The 26,933-nt window shown below is 39.0% G+C and overlaps 2 protein-coding genes across 4 annotated transcripts; both read left to right on the top strand.

The window, feature by feature from the left end:
* The first annotated feature begins 1,867 nt into the window (after positions 1–1,867).
* Positions 1,868–13,743, top strand: hoxb3 (homeobox B3). 3 transcript variants are annotated; one of them, XM_023341595.1, is made up of 3 exons: positions 1,868–2,238; positions 8,247–8,583; positions 12,447–13,743. In XM_023341595.1, exons 2-3 carry the CDS (start codon positions 8,340–8,342, stop codon positions 13,013–13,015), a joined length of 813 nt encoding a protein of 270 aa, XP_023197363.1. In that variant the 5' UTR covers positions 1,868–2,238; positions 8,247–8,339; the 3' UTR covers positions 13,016–13,743. The 3 variants fall into 3 exon arrangements, with proteins under 3 accessions (XP_023197363.1, XP_023197362.1, XP_005812892.2); XM_023341594.1 differs by lacking the exon at positions 1,868–2,238 and adding an exon at positions 7,328–7,376; XM_005812835.2 differs by lacking the exon at positions 1,868–2,238 and having other exon boundaries at positions 7,346–8,583.
* Positions 13,744–13,876: 133 nt separating this feature from the next.
* On the top strand, positions 13,877–16,028 carry hoxb1 (homeobox B1). Its single transcript, XM_005812834.2, has 2 exons — positions 13,877–14,953; positions 15,107–16,028. Exons 1-2 carry the CDS (start codon positions 14,173–14,175, stop codon positions 15,403–15,405), a joined length of 1,080 nt encoding a protein of 359 aa, XP_005812891.2. The 5' UTR covers positions 13,877–14,172; the 3' UTR covers positions 15,406–16,028.
* The last annotated feature ends 10,905 nt before the right edge of the window (positions 16,029–26,933 follow it).

The following is a 26,933-nucleotide window of genomic DNA, read 5'->3' as shown; positions in this document are numbered from 1 at the left end:
GCATTTAGATCAAAGAGTCACACTAATCATCTCATCCGACTTGCTGTGAGGGAAACTGTAGATGTGACTACTTAAGACTTTCTTTCAGTCCTGGTCTTCTTTCTATGAAGGCCAGATTCGTAGAGAGTTATAGTTGAATAGTAATAGTCCGTGTAATGGATTCTCACACCTGATCCGTGAATCTCTTCAAATCTTCCTGTGGTACTAAAAACAGGTTTGCTGTTTCTGTCATAAGTGCTCTCCATGCCTGGCATGTCAATTTAAGTGGACAGCCATGTGTCAGGTTAGTGGCCCCGTTTCTTTCCATGAAGGACTCAACAATGCTGTGAAATATCCAAACGCTTGAGTTATCTTTGCACAACCATATCGCTTTAAATTTCTCTGCAGAACAGCTGGATCTATACTGAAGATACGTTATATATAGGTGAATTCTGTTTTGGGCTCTGTTTTAATCAGATGACTGCGTTGAATTTTAGTTATGTGTAGGAGGATAAAGGGGGAGGGAGAGTAAAAGCATGACTTACTTAAAAAAAAAAAGAGAAATCTGTGTATAATTTCCTCTCACTTCCTAATTTTGTGAAGTGAGAGGAAAATATTCTCACTTCACAAAATACTAAAACGTTTGTGGTTGTAATGTGACAAAATGTTTTTATATTTTAAACAGCATAAATGAAGTATTACTATTTTAAGCATTACATTTGTATACTGCATGCCCTCACCATGTATTTTCTGATGTGATATAACATGAGTGTTATTATGTTAGACTACTTAGTAACCCTTTTTTAAACATTTCAAACTCTATGAATTATGTTTTATTAATACGTGATTAACATTTATGGATCAAATGTGTTAGGCGTGATGGAGAACGAGTAGTAGCTCCTTAACTAATAACATTAATAACACGATTTTAAAATACTCCCCCGTAATACATCTATATAAAAATCTCTAACCAAGTATTATTTTTTATTTGAAAGCTTTATTGGTGAGTAAATACCATTTTAACAACATATTAGGCCCTTTATTAAATCCTAATTAATATCAATAAGAGAGGATTGAGTGTGCTAGTCTTGTTCATATGCTTGTGTTTAAGATTGTTAATCTAAAATTATATATTGAAAACTATAAGAAAATATCATTTTATCAGCAGGCTATACGTTGGGCCCTTTTCTAATACTTATTTAAAATTAATGGTGTCATATATAATCAGATCCTTTATTAACTTTTATTTAACATTTCTAACCTAATTTATTTTTATTCTATAGCTTTACAGCTATTAATAAATTGATTTACCAATTTTAAACCAATATTATTATTTTTAATTTATTAGTGAATAAATGCCATTTCAAATGCTTAATTAACATTTTACTTTTTGTCTTTTTCCTGGCAGCTTGGACAAAAGACGAGTGGGATGGGATGCCTTATGGTGTCACAGGCCAATTTACTCCATAAAAGGAAAAACTCAGACATATAAATAAGCATTTATAAAGTTATATTGTAGGCATTATTCAATTTATCAGTGCTTAATTAACAGTCATAAGAGCAATGTGGATTTGATGAAATGTTCACTCCGGTTGGTTTGTCAATATTTAGTGTTGCAGAATGAATGAATAAACCAGCAAGAGATTTTGCAACAACCGAACTTCATTGTCAAATCTCATACTGGCAAATATGTTTGCTTTTTACAATTTGCAGTTTTGAGACATGATTACTTGATTTACTTTTTTTCCAGGTTTTTGTCAGCAGAGACAAATGACATTGTCACCTGTATACACCCTGTAGATCCGAATTTGTGTAAACATAACTAGTCACAAATTCCCATCTTGGGGAGCATGCAGGCGCTGACACCTCAACTTCAGCAGAAGAAGAATAAAGGAACCTATCAAGAAGCTACAAACTTTACAACATTTCTGTTTGAATTTATACTAAGCTGTAGGCCATCAGTGGAGTTTTGCCCCCCCCGTTTCCCCTCCCCTTTTTCTCTCTTTCCTTTTCTTACGCCACATTGTTAGTGAATATGACATCTGGGAGAGTTGCAGGGCGAGCCTTGAATGTGGTCATTGTTCAGCACATCATTTGTCACGTCCTTTCTGTCTGTGGCCGAGGAGGAGTTGCTGTTTGCAGGGTAAAATGTGAAGAGGAGCTCGACCAAACAGCTACAACCCCAGTCGGCTGGAAGGAGAGTCTGTCCAGAGGAGAGGAGAGGAAGATGACGAGAAAGAGGAAGACTGCAGAACAGAAGTAGGTTTGCAAAAGTGTTTTCGAACTCGTTTAGAAAGTAAATTACAATCTAGCTTACAGTTAAATGAAATTAAGCAAATTAAATAAAACAATTATTTGATTGTCTTCAGTTTAATTTAAATCACAATTTTCCATGCTGAAATTTTACAGACAATTAGGAACTGGTTGGTAATGCCATTTAGTGCAGAATCATATTCTTGTAGGAGTTACTGACTAACTTGGAAATGTTGTAAATCTGCTTATTTGCTGCTCTTAAAAGGCTCTGAAAGTGAATCTGCGTTGCATGTTTATCAGTGTATTAGTTTATTTATTACCTTGCTCGTGTTGTCGGTGGGAAATCGAGTTGCTGCCACTGTTGATTCAACTGTCCCTGGATTAATTCAGAGCAATGAATCGCCTGTGCCTGCAAACACGTGGCTCCTCTGCAGCTAACTGACAGCGGAGGCTGCGGAGAGCTGCATTTGTCAGCGGGCCCTGCAGACTGGATGGAGGCTGCTGGAAAGTGCCCATGTCCATCAAACATCAGACAGTGAGGTGATGAGCTCAGGAACGCTGACTGATAACTACAGTCTGCTCAGCTTCGAGTGTGTGTCCAGAGCCGGCCTAAGGCATATGTGAACTAAGCTTTTGCTTGGTGTCTACAGGCCAGTAGGAGACCAGTCCTCAAGAGTGAACATAGGTTCCAAAACTTCAGATTTTTGATTACCTTTATCCTCTATCAGCCGACTTTTAAATTCACCTTACAGTTTTCTGACTACTAAATTCTTTACAATTCGATATTTAAATGTATTCAGGGTTTGAAGAACTGACAGCTCAATTAATAGCGGTACAAAAGCAAATCCTTCATAGATTCAGGCAGTCGCGATAACAATTAAATTTGATGACATCATTTCTGACCTTTGCTTCTGTGCTGGAGTCAGGGGTGTCTCCAAAACGTCTTCATCGGGTAGCCAGACGGGGGCCGTCTCATAGAACATCAAAACCAAAAGCCACAGCAGAATTAGCTGGGGCTTTACTGCGATGTTAACATTTCTTTTCATAAAAAGATAAGTGTTAAAACTTCTTGAACTTCCTCTGTTATTTTCTCCTGCTTTGGGGGAAGGGACAGTTACTTTATAGGGGTAGCCATTGACCCCTGTGACCTCCTGGTGGTGCTGCCTGTGGCTGGAATCACACTGTAAATATAGGTCAGAAAAATAGCATTTTCTCCATCATTCATTTACTGCTATTTGTTTAATAATTCATGTGACGTGAACAAACCGCATTCTATTATTGCAATATTTATAGCAATAGTTTTGACTTGCTAATAAATTGGCAGAATCGAAAGTGTTACAAAGACACTTTAGATTCTGCTTTGGGCCCCATAGCTTGAACCACCACTGCTTGCACTAATAGGAAGATAACTTTTATTAGTGGGCCCCACATGAATAGGAAATGGTTGAGAACTGGTATTATCCATGGAAACTTGATGGCTTCATGTGAACTGACTTAGTGGGTTTGACGCTGGACATTTTTGGGTAATAAGTGTGACCCACATTGCTCATTTTGAACAGCTAAAACCTGCATAGACACCAAACTTAGTGAACACAGACAAGTCCTGTACCAGCCGCTCATTGTGAGCCAAGGCGCATTCAGTAGCTGCCCATCCAGACCCACATGGGGCCCACATACACATGTTGACTGGGTATTTATACAGAATCAGATCAGCACATCTGCACCGCCGCCGTCACCCCCCAACAGCCTCCGCGTCCTCCCATACATCAGCAGGCGGTTTATTTTCTAAACAGCGCACTCATTGCTGATTTTCTTTCTGTTTTTATGGCAGCTTTTATAGGCCATCAGCAAGACGTATGGATTATTGACCAGTCTGGCTGCGAACACATGTTTCCCGCAGTGCATTCAGCATACATTTTAGGCAAACACGTTTCGTTTTGATTTTATTTGGGGAGTTTTAATGTTTCAGGGCTAAACCAAAAGCGACAAATTGAACTTTGCGTTCGTGTCACGAAACAAGAGCGTTTATACGATCGATACTGTGTTTTCTTTCTATTAAATGTCATTAAAAAAAACCCCCACAGAATAAACTGGAAACATGACGCACAAGGCAATCGATTAAATCACCATACAATTTGTATAATTAGTGGTTTTATTTATCTCAATTCTTATTCACCCTTAGCTGTAAGCGTTAAATTGTGGCATATTTTGCAAAAATGTTTACCTTCCACAATAAAAGTCTGTTTGCAGAAAACATCATATTCCGATGGTTGTTGCGTCAGATTGCGCTTCTGTTTGATCAATTTCGCTTCGGCGATCAAAGGCACCAATTTGCATTAATTAGCGCTACGTGGTTAAATATTACCTTGAGGATCCAATTAAAACCACGGAGCAAAACAAGAGAGAGAGAGAGAAAAAGAAAGAAAGTAAGAAGAGAGGATCAAAGCAGCGCCGATCGATCCGCTGCAGCAGCCTGACTGTCACCGTGGAAAGCCAAATCAGCAGCAACGTTACAGTATCAACTTCTTTCTGCACGGAGACTTTTTAATGGACGCCGCTGCGCCGGCCGCCTCTGCTCTGTCTCCACTTTAATGCCTTGAAATGGGCCCATCTGAGCACTGATTTAAATTAGAGGATGGGGAGGAGGGCTCGTTAAGGAGAGCGTGTCTTTCTTCTTCGGCCCTAAGCGGGAGGCCGTACATGTAGGAAATATTGATCAAAAAAAATTATTAAATAAATAAATTCAGACATAAAATTCGACTAAGATGCCTTAAAGGTAGTTTATTTCACAAGGTAATGGTATTTAGATTAGAGATAAAAATATCTGAGATGTTCCTTCTCTTTTTTAAAAAACTATTTTTATTCATGTCAAATTGTTTTTATATTTCTGATACAAAATCCTTCTTTATGATCTTATCGCCATACATGAAACCGAGCTTGCATGATCAGCAGAAAGGGCTTCTTTTTTTTTCCACACGCACACACACACACACACACACACACTCACACACACACACACGCACCCACGTACACCCACGCAGTGTGCAGATTAACAGCGCGCGCAGGGCGGTCTGAGCTGCAGAAAGAAAATCCCCGTGTCCACTCTGCTGCTCTTCACCCCTCATCCACCTGCACCTCTTTCTCTGCTCGGGGTTTATCCTGTCCTGCTGGGGGGGTTTATTGGGGCCTGCCATGCAAAGCAATGGCAGGAACCTATTGCTATTCTCCCAAGAAAAGTTTCTTTATTATTATTATTATAATTCTTTATTTTTCATCCGTAACCGTTAATGCGGCTCATACCGCTGCGTGCACACCTACAAAAGAGGTATCAAAACCTGCAGAAAATTCACGCCATTCCAGCTATTACTTTTGGTGGGATTCGGGATGAACATGGCGACATAATTCGCAAAAAACTACGAAAAAAACCCCATTATAAGTCAATGGGGAAAATCCATTGAAAACCCTAATATCCTACTGGCTAAAACAGAGAATTGTCTCCCCCAGCTGGCTCAAATGAAGTATTGTAAGTCTGAAAAGCGAAAAGAGCAAGTATGAAAAAAAAAAGATTGTGCCTTGGATATACTGGATTAAACAAAACTTTAAATTTGATTGGTAAACATCCAACAGGTAGATGTGAGTGTGGTATGGATATGGAAACAGTAGAACATGTAATAATTAATTGTGGAAAATATAAAGCAAGTACAATAAATTAGGAAATATGATATAGAGACATTTAAACTTAATAAGATATTAATTAAACACAAAATAAATAAAGCGGTTATTACATGTTTGAAGGTAACAGGATTATATGTAAGACTTTAGATTACATGTTTGAAGGTAACAGGATTATATGTAAGACTTTAGATTGGGGAGCGGTTAACTGAAACGTGGGGCGTGCTAACCCCCTGCGCCACCACAGCACGCCCCATGAATATTTATGTTATTTCATAAAATTTCTTAAGAAAACTAAACTGATAGAAAGGATTTAGTGTTTTTTTTTTTTTTTTAAGTTGCGCCCTGATCCACACTCCATACCAGTAGGTGGCGGTAATGCACACCATTAAGTTGCTTGCCAACCGCCATTAAAAACAAAAAGAAGAAGAAGAGCTTTCTGCTTCCGACTGCTTGGTTAAGGTAAGAAGTGTTTGTGTTCTGTCCATAAAATATACTATTTAATTTCATTACTATATTATTAGAACTGCTTACAGTTGTTAAATGTAATGTGTTCTTTAAGAAATGTGATCGATTTTAAAAGTTTGACTGCTGTGGGATATTTTGTTGTGGCTCTGATAGCGTAGCTGCTAGCTTGATGGAACCACAATTTGTTCACATGTTAGCACTTTGCTAACTGGCTTTCGTGAAACCTGTTAGGCTACAAAATCTCTGTTAACATCAATCTGATCAGCTGAAATAAGGCAATTTTGTTTTACCTCAACCTAGAGCTATTGTGACTTGCAGAAATTGCCACAAATAACCGGAACTAGCATATTAAGCTACTTCACTGAATCAGTTGCTTCGGATACAGATACTCTCAGCTGCCGTCTTGTGCCGACAGTGAAAAACAGCAGAACTACATAATATTAGCTTGGTATGATGTAAATTATAATTTTTGTTTGAATTACATAAAATAACTTCATGATCTGAGTTTTTTTTCGTTATGCTTGGCCTATCAATAATTTCAAATAATAAAACATAAAATATCTGGGTTTATTTTGTTCATCCGAACCAGAACCTCCAGGTTCTCCGTTGTAGAGTTTTACTGAAAATCAGCGGAGAAATATCTGTAGCGCAGCAGCTGCGGTACAGTCTGCCCACTAGAGTAGAACTGAACCGAACCAAACATGAACGTATTTCATCGCCTAACGAAAGACAAGGAAGCAAAGAGATTTCGGCTAAAGAAATCTGAACTTGATTACATTGCAGCATCCTTTAGCGTCGATGCCAATTTGTAGCGTGACGACGCCGGGCACAAACCAGACGGGCGCGCCTTGGCAGGCCCCGGCTAAATTTCTTCAGAAATTTTGTTTTTCTAGTTTTATTTAACCTTTTTTTTTTTTTTTTTTTTTTTTTTTTTTTTTACTCGCTCCTAAAGGTGTGAGGCGTCCTACGTGTTTTTGTTTCCCGCGCCGGAATGAGCGCTGAAGGTAAGGCAGCCGAGCTGTTGTGCCTGGGTTATGTGTCTTTATGATTTACGAGCCTGACTCCAGCCGCGGTTCAACCAGAGTTCATAAAGCTGCATGCCTCCAGACTTATTCTCTGGCTCACTCACTGCATTTTGCTCTCCTCTTGCTCAAAAATAATTTGGTTTTGTTTAATTTCGGAAGAAGGGCGGCGAATTTAATTTATTTCCCCCCCCCCCTTTCTCTCTTTGGGACGCTGCAGAAAAAGATGGATTTTTATCTCAGTGCGGGGCACAAACCGTGCAGCTTCTGCAGCACAGTATAGATATTTGTATAATTTTGCATTTGATGGATGACTTTTTCAGCAGATTGTGATACAACATTTAATTTTCCCCCGGTTGCAAACAGAGCTATTCTTTAACAGAACAAAGGCTGTTATTTTTAAGGCCTAATGTAATGTCAGGAAACACCGCGGAGGACACAATAAAGCCTCGTTAATTTTTAAACTGATTTTCTATAGAAATGTTATGTAATTATTATTATTATTATTATTTTCCTTTTTAAAGGTTTCTTTGTATAATAACAGATAGACACGCAATCAGAAAAAACAGACCTCTTTATTTATTTCCAACCATTTTAATTATTATTTGACCCATATTCTAAAAAAATTAATAAAAAAAAAATGCATATCGCTTTCGATAGAAAACGCAAAACGTAATTACTATTATTATTATCATTATTATTATTTATTTTTGTGTGTTTCTCAACCAAAGTCCTCGTTTTGTCTGGCAGCCCTGCTTGCCATTCATGTCAGCTTACTATTGAGTTGATAAGATGGATCATTTAATCTCCTCCCTGATTCAGTCTTTCTTTTCTTCTCCTGGATCCTCTCAGGCCTGAAGCCTTCGGCTCTCTGGAAACCTGCCATGTGACATTTGGCTGCCAGCAGTGCACCAGAAGGTCAAAGGGGGCCGCGGTGCACATTTCATGGAAATGCAGAGCAACATCCACCGCCACAGTTGCAGCCATCCTCACGGATTCTTCATCGAGCCTGTGGATGGTGCGTCTGGTTTTGGGGGCTCCCGTCAACCCCCGACCCACCAGCATGCAGAGGAGCTTCCACGGAGGTCCAAATCGCAAAGCCCCAATAAGTATACAATGAGCAAAAAGGTTTTCCCCTGGATGAAAGAGTCGAGACCCTCCAATCAGAATCCCCACAGGGGGGTTGCAGGTCGGTATGATACAAAACACTGACAGCAGTTTAAAAAGGCCTTTTCCCATTTACACTATAAAAGGGAATTTCGAAATACTTCACTGAAATGATTAAAATGTCGGTTAATTTATTTTGGAAAAGTGTCTTCAGTAACAAATCCTATTTAAACATTTTAATTAGGATTTAACAGAAAACGTTGATTCAGATGTTGGTTCGGTTATTCTCATTTGTCCAGCAGAGAACAATAATATTTGGCCTTCATGGAAAAGACTGCAGCTGAGAAGCTCTATGTACAGAAGCAACAATTTAAGTCTACGTAGCTTAGAGAAAGCAGGTTAAAGCCAGCTGGCCTTATCAGCTTCTTAACCATAACTGAAACACAATTTTCAAAGATAAATTATCTACAGTCACAGTTTTACCTAAAATGATCTGAATGTAGTTTTGACAGCTTTTTGCATTTATTTCCTCGTAATCGACACTCACCGTATGGCAGGGCGCAATGCTAATGTACAACCCTAAAGCTGATAAGGTGTTTGATCTGTTGACATTAGCATACATTTGATTTAGATAGATGTTAGAGAGAAGATTAAGTTATATTTGATTTTTTTTAAATGCTGTTTCTCAACAAACTAAGTTGACTTCTAATTATCAACCTTTGCTCTGATACACCACAAATAAGACGTTCCTTCTCAATACCAACAGTGTACGGTAGTTTTCGTGTAAGCTTGACTATGGCTTGTAAAATAGCATTATCGCTAAACTAGTAAGAGCTGGATGCAAACTTTTTCAAATCTACTCTAAAAAAGTGGTATATGAACAATTTTTTTCTAGTAGCTTCAGATAGATCTGTCATATCACGAGCAACGATAACCTCAGGCTTAGAAACTCAGATTATCAGCATGCTAAATGGATGCTCATTAGCAATAAGAAGCTGCATTTGCTAGTCACTTTGACCCAAAATAGCTAATGCTTGACAAAAAAGATGAACATCTATTCTAACAAAATAGCATTAGTCTTTGATGATAACCACAGCTAAAATCTGCTATTCACTTGCAATGACTGCCTCAGAGTTTAGAAGCTAAGTTTGCTAGCAAATTTGACCTTAGCATGCTAATTAGCACTGTTGCTAATTTAGTAAGTTTCATAACAAACCTTCTTAATCGCAGGTCTCATGACAGTTCTTAATGCTTTGTAAATATATTTATTCATAATCCAAACTATATAAACAGTTTTACTGCTTTTTTGCCAATATGAGAAATAAGTATAGCTAAAGCTGAACCATCTAAACTATTAAATTAAATATAATATAATATAATTAAATATTAAACTCTAATTAATAATTTATGTGGGCTTTGTTACAACAGCAAAGTAGCTGATGAAATGTAACCATTATTGCTCATTACAGATACAAACTATGTTTGACTAAGATACAAATCTGACATGTTAATATGTGTAATACCTTGACTATTAAAATAAAATGAACGACACAATTACAGTTGTCCATTGGTTTTACAAGCACTTTACTGTACTTTAGTCACAAAGAAGCTTTTTATAACACCTGAAGGCAAAACAGATTAGCAAAATTAATCACAAATAGTTACAATTCAACCTAATTTATTTTAAAAAGTGTTTTTAGATGGCAGGTTTGCGTAGTTTCTGCTCAAAAGCATTTTACATGAATTAGCCAAATAAAAATGATCCAAACTGTTCCATCAATTTTATTTTTTTTTACATCTTAACAGCCAGTGTTATTACTGTTAAATTAGCTTAAAAGGATTAATGTGCATCTAGTATCTTCTCAACAAGCTATAGAGGTACCTTTGTGTTTTGTTTTTAAGGTTTAGGTGGTCAGTTGGTTATTAATTATGCTGTAATGAGCCACATAAAGAAAGAGGTCATTAGACATTAGGTTAAGAGGAATATTTTGATGTTAATGAGAGGGAATTACATCAAAGTAATAAAGTAATAGCCATCAAACCAAACAAACCTAAAGGAGCAACTATACTGATAATGAGAATAATAAAATAATCACAATTAGCAAACATTCTTTCATTCAATAGTTTAGCGTAATTGCGGCATGCATGTTGCCCTTTAAAAGAAATGTTAATGACACTCTGCTTTTAGAATTCCCTGGCTAGATTAACCATCTTTTATTGAGGTTTTTTTTTTTTGCTGTTATTGTTGATGTTGTGTATATGAATGTTGTGTGACAAGACAGAATTAACACATGAAGAAAAGCAAAAAACATGAAACAGCTACAAAAAATATAGTGGCTTCAGTATCTAAAACCTAAAAGCCAGCACTTCTAAATTAATCAAAAGGCCCACATGGACTTTAAATTCCACAAAACGACACAACATGGTGTCTCATTAAGGGATCATCCTCTGGTGAAGTTCTTCACTATAGTCAAATTAAGCCTTATTTGTAGAAAATATGAAATAAAGTGGCACAACGAGACTTTGCTGAGTCTTTGCAAGAACTGAGCCAGCCTAAGTAAAAAGCAAACTAAGCAGCTGCTTAGAGTCTCCGAGCCAGCAGAAACTCTAACACAGGTTAGGTTTCCAACATTCTCTTTTATTAGACTATTAGTAATAATTGTGCAAACAAAACTTTTATTCCTTGATATCTTAATGATACAATATTTAAAGCAGTGTTTTAATTCAATGGCATAAACTTCAAAAGTAGATATATGAAAAAAATGTATCTATGGATGAATTTCTTTGCAAGGATGGAATAATGCTTTCTGTTACAAAACTGTTTCATCCGATGTTTATAAAGCGCCTTATAACTTGATAACTTGTAAACCAATAAAATAATATTTATATGATTTAAAAGACATACTTCATTCCAAATCCTTTTTTTGCAGTATACCAAAAAATTTTTTTTATTATTTGCACTAAAAACGGCATGTCAGAAACGATTTCTTCCCCTTTCATCACTCAATAAAGAAATATTTTTTCTTAGTGTGTTTTTGACATTTGCAATTTATCTTAGATGATTTATCTTTAGTGATGAACACCAAGATGTTCAGGTTAAAATGCCTCCACTCCATCACCCTAACTTTGAGCTTCCCTTCACAGATTCTCTATCAGAGTCAAATCAGGACTCTTTATAGCCATGCATACATGTTGGGGTTTTAGATGTTGTCTCCATCTAAACAGTTCCTAATTCTTTAAAAAAAAAAAGGATTTGAAATGCTGCTTTTTCACAAATAAAGGTTTCATACATGCCAATGTTTTACATGATCTTTTTTCAATGTTAATTAATCCAGTTCTGACCGTTTTGTACCCTTTAGTGATTTTTGAATTGGATGCCAGTGTTCACTGTCATTAATAAGCCTGCCAGCATTTTTTTTCTAAATATAAGGTGCACAACACAGGAAGTGTTCACTCACGATTGACAAGCATTAAAAAAATAAATAAAAATTCAAGATGCATCTGAAAAGAAAGCAAAGCACCACTGTTGAAACCTTTTTTAATTATTATTTCAAGCTGTTAAATAAAAACAATTATTTATTTGTTACTCATCTGAAAGACAACCCTTTTCCGTCAAGCCCTCCTGCCACCCTGTGAAGCAGTGGCGCCCTGGATAGAGAGCCTTACTGCCCATATCAAACGCCAATATTCAGATATGTTAAATTTCTGCTTTTTTTAATGGTTAAATTTGATTTCACGTGTTCAAATAAAACATTCACAGCTTGTTTTTCAAGTGCCAATGCCTCTCATAGAAATGAGTGCCACTGTTTCACCATATTTGGATGATACTTCCTCTTTTGTATAGTTTTTTCCGTCCTATTTCAAACACAGCGGTCACAGACCCATTGGACCTAGGACATGAAGCTGTACTGCTGCTGTTGATTGGACCTCTCTTTGGATCCGCAGATTGCACCGAGAAGTCTCCTTGCTCGAGCCAGGCCTCTAAGCGCACGCGCACCGCGTACACGAGCGCGCAACTGGTAGAGCTGGAGAAGGAGTTTCACTTCAGCCGCTACCTGTGCAGGCCGCGGCGGGTGGAGATGGCCAGCCTTCTCAACCTGAACGAGAGGCAGATCAAGATCTGGTTCCAGAACCGGAGGATGAAGCAGAAGAAGGACCAGCGAGTGCAGGGCCTCACCGCGACGAGCACCAGCTCCTGCTCCCCTCCGTCCTCCCCCTCCGCCGCGGGCAGCCCCACTCTGGCGAGCCTGGGTTATGTCCATCTGGGTGCTGATTACCAGCCGCCCTCCCCTCCGCTCAAACAGCCCCAGCAGCAGGCTTACCCGGTAGGATACTCCAAATATACAGCCCCGAGCTTCACGCACGACCCGCACTTTGACACGGCGCAGTACAACACGCAGGACAGCACCGCAGACTCAAACCAGGGACTGGACGGCCACGGCGGGTCGTACTTCTCGCAGGCCTGCACACCTCAGGACAGAATCATGCAAGCTCCAAAACTGACTCATCTCTAGGATTTCTGCACGCAACGCTGATAATTATCCACTGGTTTTAAAAATAAGTATTTATTTATAATTAGCATATTCGGATTTATATTTGAAGCATGCTTCCTTTAGCTTCAGTTAGTCCATTTCAAAAAGCTCAAGATGCATATAAGTACAACTTGGTATTTAGGCAATTAAAAACAGATTATGTTAAGGTTCCAACCCATTATGCATGGTCTACAAATTAGAAGAAGAAACGCCATGCTGAATGGAAAATCCTTTTTTTAGTTAATGTCTCTTAAGGAGCACCTAAACTCGGGTTTAACTGCAGGGCCCGTTTAGGAGGACTATATTCTGCGAAATTCCCACATTATTATAACTCCTAAGCAGAGCAGAGGAGGGGAAAAAAAGGCTCCGTCTCTGGCTCTTAAACGGGTCTTTGTTTCTTTTATGGCTCAAAATGGACCAAACAAGCTGTCAGCGTTTATAAGGAGTCGTGATGGATCACTGAATTCACTGCGCTGACTGTTTCAGGGACCATGCCTCACTCAGCCTTCGTCCTGCAAGTCTGACAAACACAAAAAATGGAGATTGGGATCCCGGAGCTCAGAAAAAAGCAACTAAAATGAAGAGAGCTACACACAAAAAAACAACAACAAAACACACACACACACACACACACACAAAATCACTACAAGAAATAAAACATTGCTTAGAAAAGAGAAACAACAACAACAGAAAAATACAAAGCTCTCATTAGTGCATTGGTAGCAAAAAATAATATATGTGAAACAAACCATCAGGTAAAAGGTGCGACCAAATTATATTTATTTATTTATTTATTTATTTATTTATTTATTTATTTATTTATTTATTTATTTATTTATTATTTGTGTTGTATTTAATCTTATTTTCTTCAGAGTTATTTTAATTATTATTAATAAGATTGTTATTTGTCGATAAAGTACTGCCATTGACTAAATTGATTATACCCCCGTCTTTTTTTTTTAATCTCGGGAAATGTGGTACTATTCTTCTTCGTAGTTTTATAATGATTTATGTTGTGATTAGTTCCCTTTTTTCTGTCGATGCTCCTCTGTGGTGCACATGTGTCCTGATGTTTGTGTTGTTATCAGATAGATGAGCCTCTCCGATTGAAGCGTTTGTCTTGTAAATGCGGCCCTTTGATGGACGAGCCTGCAGACTTGACGGAGTACTGTGGCTCTTTTGCCATTGGTGTTTGGCTAGTCACGTGGTGTAGTCAGGAAGGTGATATGAGGGTGGAAGGTAGTTTTTCTTTCTTTCTTTCGTTCGTTCTTTTTTTTTTTTTTTTTTTTTTTTACAGCTTTGACATACTACCTAAGGTCAGGGCACAGGGAGCGACCATTAATGACGGCTCGCTCCCGATCAGGTCTAAAACAAATCCACCAGGCCCAGGTTCCAGGATGAACTCCTACTTAGACTATCCGGTATGCAGTCGTGGAGCAAATATTTTCAGCGCAAAAGCCGGATACTCCAATTTAAACCACGGGTACGCGTCGTCCAACTCGTGCGCAACAAGTGATAGTTACGCACCGGACGGGTGTTTGGTGCCTCACCAGGCTCCGAGCGTCCCGCTGCACCACCAGCAGCACGCCAGTCTGGATCTGCAGTTTTCAGCAGCAGGAAATCCCGTGTACGGCTCATCTCTGGAGTACGGACACCACCAGTTCGGCCTCGGCCCCGACCAGGACCGGAGCTTCGTGCACGCACAGGTATCCCCTCTCGGAACGAGCGTGGCTCCTTACCCCGGGGACGGCTGCGGCTCAGGCCAGTACGTGCAGTATCCGGATCAGCGGCAGCAGGAGTACTCAGAGAGTGTTTACAGGAGGCTACCACCCCAGTGCAAGGAGAAAGACCAGGAGCATGCGGAGGAAACTTCTAAAACTTTCGACTGGATGAAAGTGAAGAGGAACCCCCCTAAAACAGGTCGGTGGTTCGTATCACTGGTGCGTACAGCCCAAAGCAATGCGATTAACCCTCACGTTTTCCATTCACATCTTCACCCCTCATGCTTCTTCAGCTCCATGACTTCCATGTTTCTCTCCATCCATCAATCCACCCCCTCATCTCTCCCCACAGCTGTTCTGTCGGAGTTCGGGGTTCCGGGCCAGCCCAATGCGATCCGCACCAACTTCACCACCAAGCAGCTGACGGAGCTGGAGAAGGAGTTCCACTTCAACAAGTACCTGACGCGGGCGCGGCGGGTGGAGGTGGCGGCCAGCCTGGAGCTCAATGAGACGCAAGTGAAGATCTGGTTCCAGAACCGCAGGATGAAGCAGAAGAAGCGAGAGAAACTCGGCTGCGTCCTGGCCGGCAGCACTGCACCGGAGAAACTCTCTGAAACCCCGTCCACAAATACTAAAGGGGAGAAACTGTGAACTGTGATGGGACTTTTTTTTTTTAAAGCGGTTTTCCACGTTGGGTTTCACCATTCGGTGGAAAATAAATACTCAAAGTGCTTGTGGACTTGTGAATCTTAGCAGCAGTCAGCAGTATGACTGACTGCTGCTTTTCCTCTGAACTGGGTTCTTAAAAATATTTTCATCGATTTATTTTTTATTTTATTTTTTATTTTTTTTACGTCTCCATCATGAGCGCAAGCTGTGCTTTGTGTTGTGTCACTGATCTCTTCAGTGTCATTGTTTTGCACTATTTATTTACAGGGTATTTTCCAACACTTGTTCAGATGATATAGCTTAATAAAGACTATGAAATATTAAAGAATAACATTGCAGTTTTTGTGTTTGTGAAAGCTGACCATGTCTTCATATTTAGTCTAGTTTGGACCTTCTTTTTTTTTTTTTTTTGATTGGACAGATTTTTGTAGCGATGCATCAATCTGAGGATTTTTCCCTGATTGCCTCTGAGATCTGCAGGTCAAATGCTAACCAGATCAGATTTGTTTCTTTTTTATTTTTTACATTTTTTATTGAACCCGTCAAAGCTCAGAACTCCTGCAACTTTCAACAAACAGCATGCACTTGTGGAGTTCAGTAAATATCAGATAAGGACATACCCATTAAATATTGAATTGTGTTGTAATTCCTTAATTTTCTACTGTATTCTGCCTATATCAAAGTACTTGTGAAACATTTTTTTTCTCTGTTATGTGTTCATAGACTTTAGAAAGACAAATTTAAAAAAACAAAACAGATTTCTGCTTTCCTCTGACCAGAAACCAGAAATCAGTAATGGCCAGTAAAAGTCTGATTGGCACATTTCTAATTTGCTGTGTAGATTTTGAATTTATTCAACTCCAACAATGTCAGCTTGCATAATGTGACAAGAGGAATCTCTCACAACACACGGGGTGGTTCTGAGTGACCTTTTCACCTCAAAATACCTCCGGGGGCTTTAAACATGACAACAAACTCCAGGAAGTCGAGTCTCACTCTTGATTTGTTACCCAAACTCAGACACTTCTTACCACAGATCTATTTCTATCTGACCGAATTTAAGTGAAATGTTATTTTAAAATGAAAGCACACATTTTAAATAGAAACAGTGTCTATTGTGGCTTCCAGAACCTGACCACCTTGTTTCCTCTCATTGTAAAGGGAGGCACAGTTTCAATATTTGCTCTGGGTGATGGGTTTGCACACACAGTTTCTGCCCCAACAGCTCTGGCCTGTTGATGCCCTTCTTCTCCAACGCCGAGGTTCACTCAGAGTTCAGGCACAAATGAATGCAGAGTCCATCTGTCAAGACGGCAGAGTGGCTCTGGAGAAGCAAACTCCCAGGCTTTTACGCTCTGGATTTTCACAGGTATTGCTTCTAATATTCACACTAATAAACTGCACGGGCGCTGTTTTTTTTTTTGGGCCATGACCAGGATTGTGTGAACTTTAATCTTTTTAAGGCGTCTGGAAAACATGCATTTAGGAAATGGAAATCAGCGGTCGTTTGAAATACATCTGCATGAGCCTGCAGTTCTTTCACAACTGTATTAAAAATTAATTCAGTTCCTTGAATAGAATTTACAGTTGAAATACCATACGACCCATTACTGTAAATTAGTAGAAGGGCTCAGACATTTGATGTCATGTGTTTCTTAACAAGGCCCAAAGCCTGCTCATCAGACGCGCCACAAAGGCAGAGGGCAGGGCTGGGGGTTGAGGGGGCAGGAAGTGACAACGGATATGGAGAGCAGTGACAGATCCAACAACAACAGCAAAAAAGAAGAAGGAGTCGGCGCAGAAAGCAAGTGTGGGACTTCTTTCCAGGGGTGTGATCCCTGCCATCTCTGGAGGTAATACCTCAGCGCTCCCAGCAGGCTTTCCATCTGGAGGTGTCAGAGTCGGTGGTGCAGCCAACACCGAGGAGACAGATGTTCAGCCGGGAGAGAGGAGGAGGAGGAAGAGGATGTTTTTCACCTTCCCATCAGCGCCGGGCCTCCTTGCTTTCTGATGGAGGAGGACGCAGGACAAGGAGAGACACAGAGGACGGTAAGAGAAAAGAGAAATCATCCTCCTCGGCGTACGCCCACAAATAGAACCACAAACACCTGAATGAACGGGGCGATAATAAAAACCAGCATGTCCTGCACATCTTTATCCACTCACATGCCCTCCACCCCCTTCTTCCCTCCTCTGCACTGTGAGGTCAGCCTGGTGCAGTTTGTACCCCACGCTGCTTGCAGTTGTTGTAGGCTCTTTTACAAGTCTATTGCCAGGCTCACTTCCTTGGATTTCTACCAGTTCCTCTGTCGCATGTCACTCCGCGGGGTCTCTAAGGCTTCAAAGGAAACTGGATCCAGTATTCATGGCATAACAGGGGGGCTGGTCATCTGAGAGACGCCACACGGAGGTGGTGTTTTTTAGTGGCAGGTATCAAACATGGGATTTTTAGATCAAAACCATTTGTCCTTCTGCAATCAAATGCGATAAAGTCATGCAGAGTTGGACTTCGTATCATTTCAGAATTTCAATTTGTTTAGTTGATAGCCATTCTAAATACTTTAATTAAATTAGCAAATTAGGAAGAAAAAATACATGATCTACATTAGGAATGCTGCAATAAATAATCTAGTAATCCGGATAAAAACAATTGGATTAATAGAATCTAATTGAAATAATTTCTTTATTACATTATAAAATAATAAAACAACATATCAGAGAGCACTGTTCAATCCATCATCTGAAAATGTATGTATGAAACTGAAACTCTAGAAAAACATACCTGAGGACCTAAACTGGGCAAGGAACGCATTCATTCCAGACGTAACCCAAGGGAGTTATGGTAACTCTGGAGGAGCTGCACACAAAAACTGGAGGCTAGGACGGCGGTTTACCTAAATCTAATATAAAAATTCTCCATTAAGATTCTGGAGGACTTCTGGCCTCTATAGATGTGTACAAAGCTGGAAGATATAAAAGACTAGCAGCTGTAATTTGCAGACAAAGTCTTAACTCAGGTGGGCTGAATTCAAATGTACAAGACATTTTTAATCTAGTAATCTAGTAATGTGTGGAGAGTTTTCACCAAAATGTCTTAAACTATTACAATTCTTACAATTATGCATGAATTTGTGTGGGTCCATCACATAAAATTCCAATAAAACACCACACCATGTTACTGCAACATATGAGAAGGGATGTGAATATTTTTGCCACTAATGTGAAAGTCACAATGTTCAATATTTGTTCATTAAAAAATGCTTACATTAATTAAACATATGAATTTGACTTTTTTACAGATATTAGTGAGTCTTCCTGAGTCCAGTGTGGGTAGAAATGGCACACTTTCTGTTTGTTTCCCTTTGTGTTGGCGCTGAGCCTCCTTAAAGCCCAGCCAAGGAGGCTCCTGACAACCATCCCCCATTCAAGTCAGGCTCGATTGGACCTGGAAGCGGCAACTGACCCGAAGCTCCTGTCTCCTGGATCTCCCCTTGCGACTGGATCCTTTCCCCACTCCATCAGCACGGTAACTGAGAGAGACAAGTGACTTGGCCAGGGTTAACGTCTTAATACTCCCTGGGATTGCCTCCAGGATCCAAATGGCTACCCCTAATAGTTTTCCTCCTCTGCGTCCCTGTCAGACTTCTATGACTGCACACAGTAGGGGAAAAAAATGAATAAATAACAACACGACTAGCTGAGAAGCAGAGTAACGAAGCAGCACAATGAAATAATGAGGGGTGGTGAAGGAAGGAGTGAGCGTTTGCAAGGGATTCTCTGTGTGGAGAGCCCTGCGCGCTTGGTATAAAAGCGGCCTGCTTCCTTTGGAGCCCAGGAGGGGAAAACCAGAACTCAATCAGTGTCACGTCACATGGTTCAAAGCCGCCAATTCGACGCTGCCAGGAGGTTGAGAAATGCAAGGTGACAGTTCATTTTACCAGTGACAGTGTGTCGGTCTCGCTTGCTGCTTCCACAGTCAATTTCCAGCGAGCAGTGAAGGTTGCTGGAGACAGACAGCGGCTACACCTCCTCCTCCTCCTCCTCCTCTTCATCTTCGCCACCGCCGCTCTCCCATCGACCCTGCTCTGCTTTGTATTCCAATTAACTGGACAGGGGGGAGCGGCAAGCAAAATGCAGACATGTCTTCGCAGTTTCCACCAATACCAATTGTGCTGCTCTTCCCCTTCTTCTTCCCCTCTCTGTTCTCGGGTTGCAGCCGGCCAGTAGTTCAGGGGGAGCCGTATTCTCACCTCCCTCCAGGGACAATGTCTTGGTCATGAAAAATAGGCCCCTCTCACACATTCATACATCACGTGTAATAGAGGTGTGTAATCGCCCAGTCGTGTCAAAGCAGTGCGAGCTCTAACTGCCATCCTTAACAGACACCTCAAATAATGCTGAATTAATATTTTGAAATGGCTCATATATTCTAACATAATACAATCCGAATGATTTTCCATTCAACGCGTTCAGGGCTAACATTGATCTGAGCTGTGGTAACAATCCAAGTCAGTCAATTTGAGGCAGGTTGAAGGCTCAGATTTTTGTGTCCTCCATCTATCATTCTAGGTTGTTTTTTTTTGTCTTTCTTTTACGTTGCTGCAGCAAAAGCCTCCCCTCCTTTACACTGACATATGTTTGAGCAACGGGCGGGTCAGGGAGCACAATGATTTAGAGGATATCCGAAAAGTAAACTGCCTCTTTTTACCTGCAAGAGTAAAGCAAACATTTACAACAAACGTAATTTGTAAAAAATAAATTAGTAAATTAATGTCACACTTAAGATGAACCAGTCAGGATTATTTCTAAGGGCTTTTCACACATCAAATGTTCAAAGAATACGTAACACTTGAACTTTTGTTGTAAGCTCAAACCTCCAGTTATTTCATTGGGTTTTCTAGTGCATAACTGTGAAATGAAAGGAAAATTATTCATAGTTTTAAAAGGTTTTACCACCAAAATTCTGTAAATTGTACATCCATGTCCACCCCTTTTACTCTGGTATCCCTTAAAATACAGTAATTGCTTTGGTAAAGCGAGTTTAGCTATGGGTGTCTTGGTAACATATTGATTCTTTAAACATTAAGGTAACATTTAAGCCTAAATAAAGACAATCTTAAAGTTTATCACATTACAGACCTGCAAAGTGTTCACCTTGCTTGAACTTTTCTGCATTTTGTCCAGGGTTTAGTAAGCCATGCACTGGATTCTACTTGGTATAATTTCAACTTCTTAACATCTGTCTTTTAATTTCTCCTCTAACTTCTTGCGGAAAATGGCATTAATTAACTGAATATATTCATGGCACCATCTTGAGCAAGACTCGCTGAGAGAAGAGATTCTTCAGGACTACAACACAGAGAATGAATGGAAAACTCAATGGAAGAAGCGAGGAATGAACAGATGTACTAATTTAAGAGCTAAATGGAGGAAATTTAAGTCCCTATATGGGAAATTTTAGGTTTTTTAAGACATTTAAAGTCTCTTTAGATCTTTTTCACACTTTTCAGTTTGCCACAAACTAACAAACACAAACCTATGTATTTTATTGGGATTTTTTTTTGTGATATGCCATCATGAAACGGTGCAAAATTGTGAAGTGGAAGTTAAAAATCTAAACATGTGGTGTACATTCTGTCCCTTTTTCTCTGATACCCCTAAATAAAGTCCAGTGGAATCAGCTGCTTCCAGAGGCCAAGTAAATAGTGAGGAGAGTCCACCAGAGGAATTTCTGGCAAAACGCCTCTTTTTATTCCCTTGAGCAATGCAAACGTTTATGACAGACACATTTAAATAAATGTGTAAATGAGTCACATTCAGAATTAATTGAAGCTTTCCACATGTCAGACTCGCTTGACTTTGTAGTTTTTTTCCCCTTTAAAATAAAGACAAACAGACCTTTAAAGACAGGCATGAGTGCTTTATTTGTCCCTCTAGACTGCAGAAAGGTCCCTGCCTATCTGGAGAATGCAGCGTGGTGTTTTTGCGTGTGTGTGTGTGTGTGTGTTGCAGAGCAGGATGCACATATCATGCCCTGAGGATCCTCCTGTCTCTCTCTCTCTCCTGGCGCTATCAGATCAGAGAGACCTGCCATCCCTCCCCACGCTGCAATGCAAATGAAAAGGAATGCGCTGATAAAAGGCCAGATCCCAGCGATGAAGAGGGCAGAAGGAGGACAGAAGCATGGGGGGTGAGGGGGAGGGCTCTTGGGGAGATGAGAGGTGGCTGAGGAGTCAGTGTTGGTAGTAGTGGGAGATCATAGCCGTGCTCCCCCTCAGCAGCGTTTGATACAGGGCTTTTGTCGCTCTTTCAGTGGCGCATTGTTGGGTGGTGTAATCCCCGTTGGATTACAAAGAGCTTCCCTTTTCTTATGTGGGGGCCAGCCCAGCAGGCAGGAGGCTGGGGCTCTGTGGAGCTGTCAAGGGGAGGGAACCTCTCTTGCAGGGGAGGGGACCCCAGTTCCTCTTACCTTCACAGGGGCTTTTTGCTGGGAGGCCAGTCAGGCGCAGGTCAGCGTGGGGACAATCCCGACATGCGATTCAAACTCACCCTGACCCCTTGGCTTCCTGTTGGGAAGTGACAAGGAAGGAGGCCTTCATGAGACAACCTTCTACATAAAAAACCCCTACAAAATAAGTCAAATATAACATTTTTACCCTAATTATGAAGCAGTGTTCTTGTTGTCTGTTGATGGGGCAAGTATTAAGTCTTTCACTCCACAAATCTGTCATTTAAGGTAGGCTAGTGTTAAGGCCATTGTGAAGGAAAAAATTTAGTAACAAAGTTTAAATAAATTTGAATGTACACTTTATGATGTTTCTATTAAAGGTTTGCACTCAGTTGCAGCTCAACAGGACATATGCTCTTCTGACCCTCCTCAAATAAGTGAAGAACAGGGTGTTCAGCAGTTAGAAATGTGAGACATGGCTAAGGTGATAAGCCTAGTTTGTAGAAGTTCAGTTACTAGTATCTGTTTAGCCATCAGCTGAGAGGCCTTTTTGGAGAAACGCCTAAAGTTGAGCTGTGAATGTGTATGCAACCCTGCTCGACTGAAACTTACAGATAAGTAACGTATAGATTTTTACCTGACACTTGAGCCAGGGGTTGTGGCTAAGTAATGTGTGATGTATCCTATGTAAATGAGGGGACGTTCAGCCCCAAGTCAGAACTCATCCGATTCTCACTGAGATGTGAGCTTTGTATGTTTTCTCCATTTGCAAATGTTAATTAAAGCTGTGTTTGTTCTCTTTTAAAGCTGAAGTTTGGTCTCGAATTTTGTGCAACTTAACACCATAAAAACTCCAAAATGCCATAAATTATAAAGGGCATACAGATAACATGGAAAAATGTGCTCTGCTTAGATTAGACATTCACTGGGTTTTTAGGTTTCCATACAAAATATGTTGTGGAACACCCTGAACACACCAACCAACATGGCAGTGGTGGCAGCATGCTGTGGGAGTGCAACAGAGAAGCTTGATGTGAAGAGGAAAACCTGCTAGACTCTCCAGCAGAACAACAACAGACAGAGCTGCAATCGTATGATTTAGGATTTAGCAGATGCTTCCCATCCAATCTCACTGAGCTTGAGCTATTTTGCAAAGAAGAGTGGGCAAAGACGATCACTCTGTGTGCAAATGTAGTGGAGATACCAGGAAATATTTGCCGCTGAAAAAGGGAATGTGCAATGGATTTGTAGAGGGTCTGAATCCATATGCATCGGACACGTTTATATCGTTGTTTGTAAAAAAAAAAAAAAAAAGTTAAAATCACTTTATTTTTCAAATCATAAGTACATGCTACATTGTATCTGGCTGTCACGCAAAACCCCAATTAAAGTTTGAGGTTGTGATATCAAAAATCACAAACAAACAGGCTTAACAACTGTATGTTTACATTTGCAAGGCACTGACCATTATTTAAGTGATCACTTTTTTGCTACATGCATCCATCAGTGAGTGATGCACACTGCCAACGTCAGCAGAGAAGGATTGAGACTTATTTACTTGATTGCTTTCTTTCCTGTGTCTCAGTAATACACGATCAATAAAACAATAGCCAGGGCCACCGGTTCTGCTGTTATGTACTGCTTCCATGACCACTGCCTCCTCTGCAAGGGTCAATTGTGTGTTTAAAAACCCCGGCTGGTTCAATTCATTGTAGTTCACCCTCCAGTAGTAATCGTAACTATTAATCCACGCCCTGTCAAGTGCAGTGAGGAACCACTTTGGTGGCGGTGCATTTACGTGTCGTCTGAAACATCCCTGTCAGTTTTATTTCTGCTGAATCTGAAGATGTACGAAATTTAAGCAGCAGGAGTCAGGATTAATTAAATCCACTCAAAAAAGATATTGTGTTTACTTATAAAATAACCTTTAACTGTGCAATATTTGCAACAACTGTATCATAAATCATGGATTATTACACAGCCTACTAACATGTAAACCTCATCCTGGTATTTATTTCTCATATTTAACCTGGGACAGCTCTATATTCCATAACTTTATTTAATCCTTATTTGAAAACATGTTGAAATTTCAGATGCAGCATTCTGCTGTTTCTTTAAGCAAATAATTCACTGTATACAAACACATGTAAATCTAATTGTATTTTTAATTACTTCCCCAAATAATTTAAATCTAGCAAAGCACCATTGAATGCATTACATTTTAGTAGAGTTGTTTTTCAACTCTTTAAGTATCTTATAACATTTTCCAAACCAAATGCATACACCATAGTTTTAAGTGTTAACAGAAGAAATTTAATCCAGTAAAATTATAACTAGCACAAATGACAGGTAACCTCTAAAATGATACAACATCTGTATATTTTTGTTGGTTCTGATCTTTTAATTATTGGCAGTTATCTATGTAAAATTAATATGTTTAAAATACTATTTTATTAACCTAAGGTATTTCCTAGCAGTTTAAAAAGTGATACAGAGTGCTGGACTTTAAATGTCCTTTGTAATAATATTATTAATATTATACTAACATAAATAGTAAGTGTTGTAACCAAAGACATAATAAGGATTGTTATGATATTAAAATTATTATTATAAAGATTATCTTTATTGTTTATGGTTGTAACAGTAATTGCACACGATGCGGTGTTCCACGATTTGACAACTTTTGAGAACTTGTGTACTTGAATGCAGCAAACGGACATTGTAATGTAACCAGCGTGCTTTTTTTTATTGTTATTGTAAATATATATATATATATATAAAATTAATTTGAACTTTATTTATACAGTATAAGTTGTCTTATTGAGCATTAAGATCTCATTTACAAGAAAGACCTGCTTTGATCAAACAAAACCACTAACACGGCAACAAGACAAGCAATTAAGAAATGAACAATATTATAACGGAAGAAGCAAAAGTAAACCTTATTCTTTCTATTTAAGGCTCTTACTGTCTATGTACAAAGTTTGTAAAATCAAATTTTTGCTTTTACCATATCAAAACGTTCAAAAATCATGGGGTACTTAAATGCCGCTTTCTCTTCCGCTCTCCCCCCTAAGGCTATTCCGAGAGAAATAAAAATGTAAAAAAAAAAGAAGCTATTTTCAAAGTATATATTTTTAGTCTAACTCGAGATGAAAACAATTCAACTTATTCTGAACGTAAGCTTTCAAAGAAGAACGTCGTCTGCCTTCATAAGTCAACAAGCTAACTTAAACAAGCTAACTTAAACAAGCTAACTAGCTAACCGCCCACCACCACGTTAATATTAGCATAAAGGTGCAAATCATCGGATACTTTCTGCTTCTGCGAGGTCAGGTGTGACGAAGTAAGCTGGAGTAAAGTAAGTATAATGATGCCAAGTTACTGTTTATTTTCTAACTGGTGACGAGACTGTAAAAAGTGTTTCCTAATGATGTGACTAGCCAAAATTACAAAAACGTTACTCGTTTAAACTGGAAGCTGCTAGTTGTCAATGGAGTTAAAGTTCAGTGTAATTAAAATGATTCACTACATATTAACAAACTGTAAAACTACTTAACGTTGTCAACAAAGGAGTAGGAAGTTACTAGGAAAAGGTCAGTGAGGTGATCTATTATGAAACAATCCCGCTGAGGCCTTGACTTCAAATTGATTGTATCATCAATACATCTCAATAACTTATAATACCATTAAGCAGTTGATTTATGTCAGTAAATGCGTTTTGTTTTATTGCTTAATTACACACAGGGTGATGTATTTCAAAGTGTTTGTTAATTTTAATGGCTATGACTTGGAGGTAGTAAAACTAAAAAAAAAAAAAACACAAGACATGCATATGTGAATTAAAAATATATATTTTAAATACAGAAATGTCAGCCCCTCTAAAAGGTATGACTGTGGCTGAGTACAGTTCATTTTGGGTCACCATTTATTGGAAACACTTGATGTATTTAGTCTACTGAATGATTGAGTGATCCCCAGTCAGCTTTTGAGATAAACTGTTGCATGTTTGTGGCTATACTTACAGTAAAATTAAAATAAGTGTAGAAAGATGGCTCCCTAAAAGATATGTGCTTTTTGTTACACTTTACATTTAATGTAAAAGAAACAACTACACAAAAACAGTATGAAACATCTAAAATGGCAGACCAAATCTGTAACATTTTTGAATTGCGTTCAGTGGCTGCACAAAATCTATCCAAAAGGCTCCTGAATGGCAGGTTGGACATCCCTGATCAAAATTAGCAAAAATGAATGCTTGGAATATATCACTCTCTGTGTAGTGAATCTTTGAGACTTTTCAATGAGACTTGAATTCATTGAAATGAACCTGACTACTTAAAATATGTTGTTTTGTTTTTTTATGGGCTACATTTTATAATAAGCTCATTATGAAACTCCAGGGTGATTATTGTCATCCATTAAAGATTTACTTGTAGCGGTCACCTTCCTAAAGTAATGGTCTGAATAATTTTTTTTTGCCAAAAGTGATTTTATTTTTTACCTAAAAAATATTTTTTACTTCTTAATGCAATAAAAAAAGGAGTGTTTTGTTGTTGTTGTTGTTTTTGCCAAAATCACTTTTGGCAAAAAATGACTTAGGCCAGTGTAGGAAGGTGACGATATACAACTGCGATTTGATAGATTGTACAGCTCTAATTCTAGAACATAACTATCCGTTAATTTATTGATTGATCATATCTCTGGCTGTATGTTTCAGGTATTTGTCCTGCTAAAGAACACTAGTTATTAATTAGGTATTTTTCTCCTGCTGTAATTTGTTTCCAGAAAACCACATCTCGTAGAGGTCCAATGGTAGAAAATATGAAAATGCTTTTACCGCTGCAGTTCCTCAGAACCTCCACCAGGAAATCTGGTTTGAGTATTTAGTCTTTTTAAAGAACAATTTAACATTTTGAATTCCCCTTAGGTACACACGCATGTACATATTTTTGTACATATTTGTGTTTACTCTTAAGCAATCACAAACAACAGGCAAGATTTTTATGGCGCTGTAATGTAGAAACCTTTTCTCACTATGAATCAGACCTTCATACGTCTC

Source organism: Xiphophorus maculatus, chromosome 10 (assembly GCF_002775205.1).
Source record: "Xiphophorus maculatus strain JP 163 A chromosome 10, X_maculatus-5.0-male, whole genome shotgun sequence".
NCBI classification, from domain to species: Eukaryota; Metazoa; Chordata; class Actinopteri; order Cyprinodontiformes; family Poeciliidae; genus Xiphophorus; species Xiphophorus maculatus.
The sequence above is the reverse complement of the archived record's forward strand: the minus strand, read 5'-3'. Positions and strand labels throughout refer to the sequence as shown.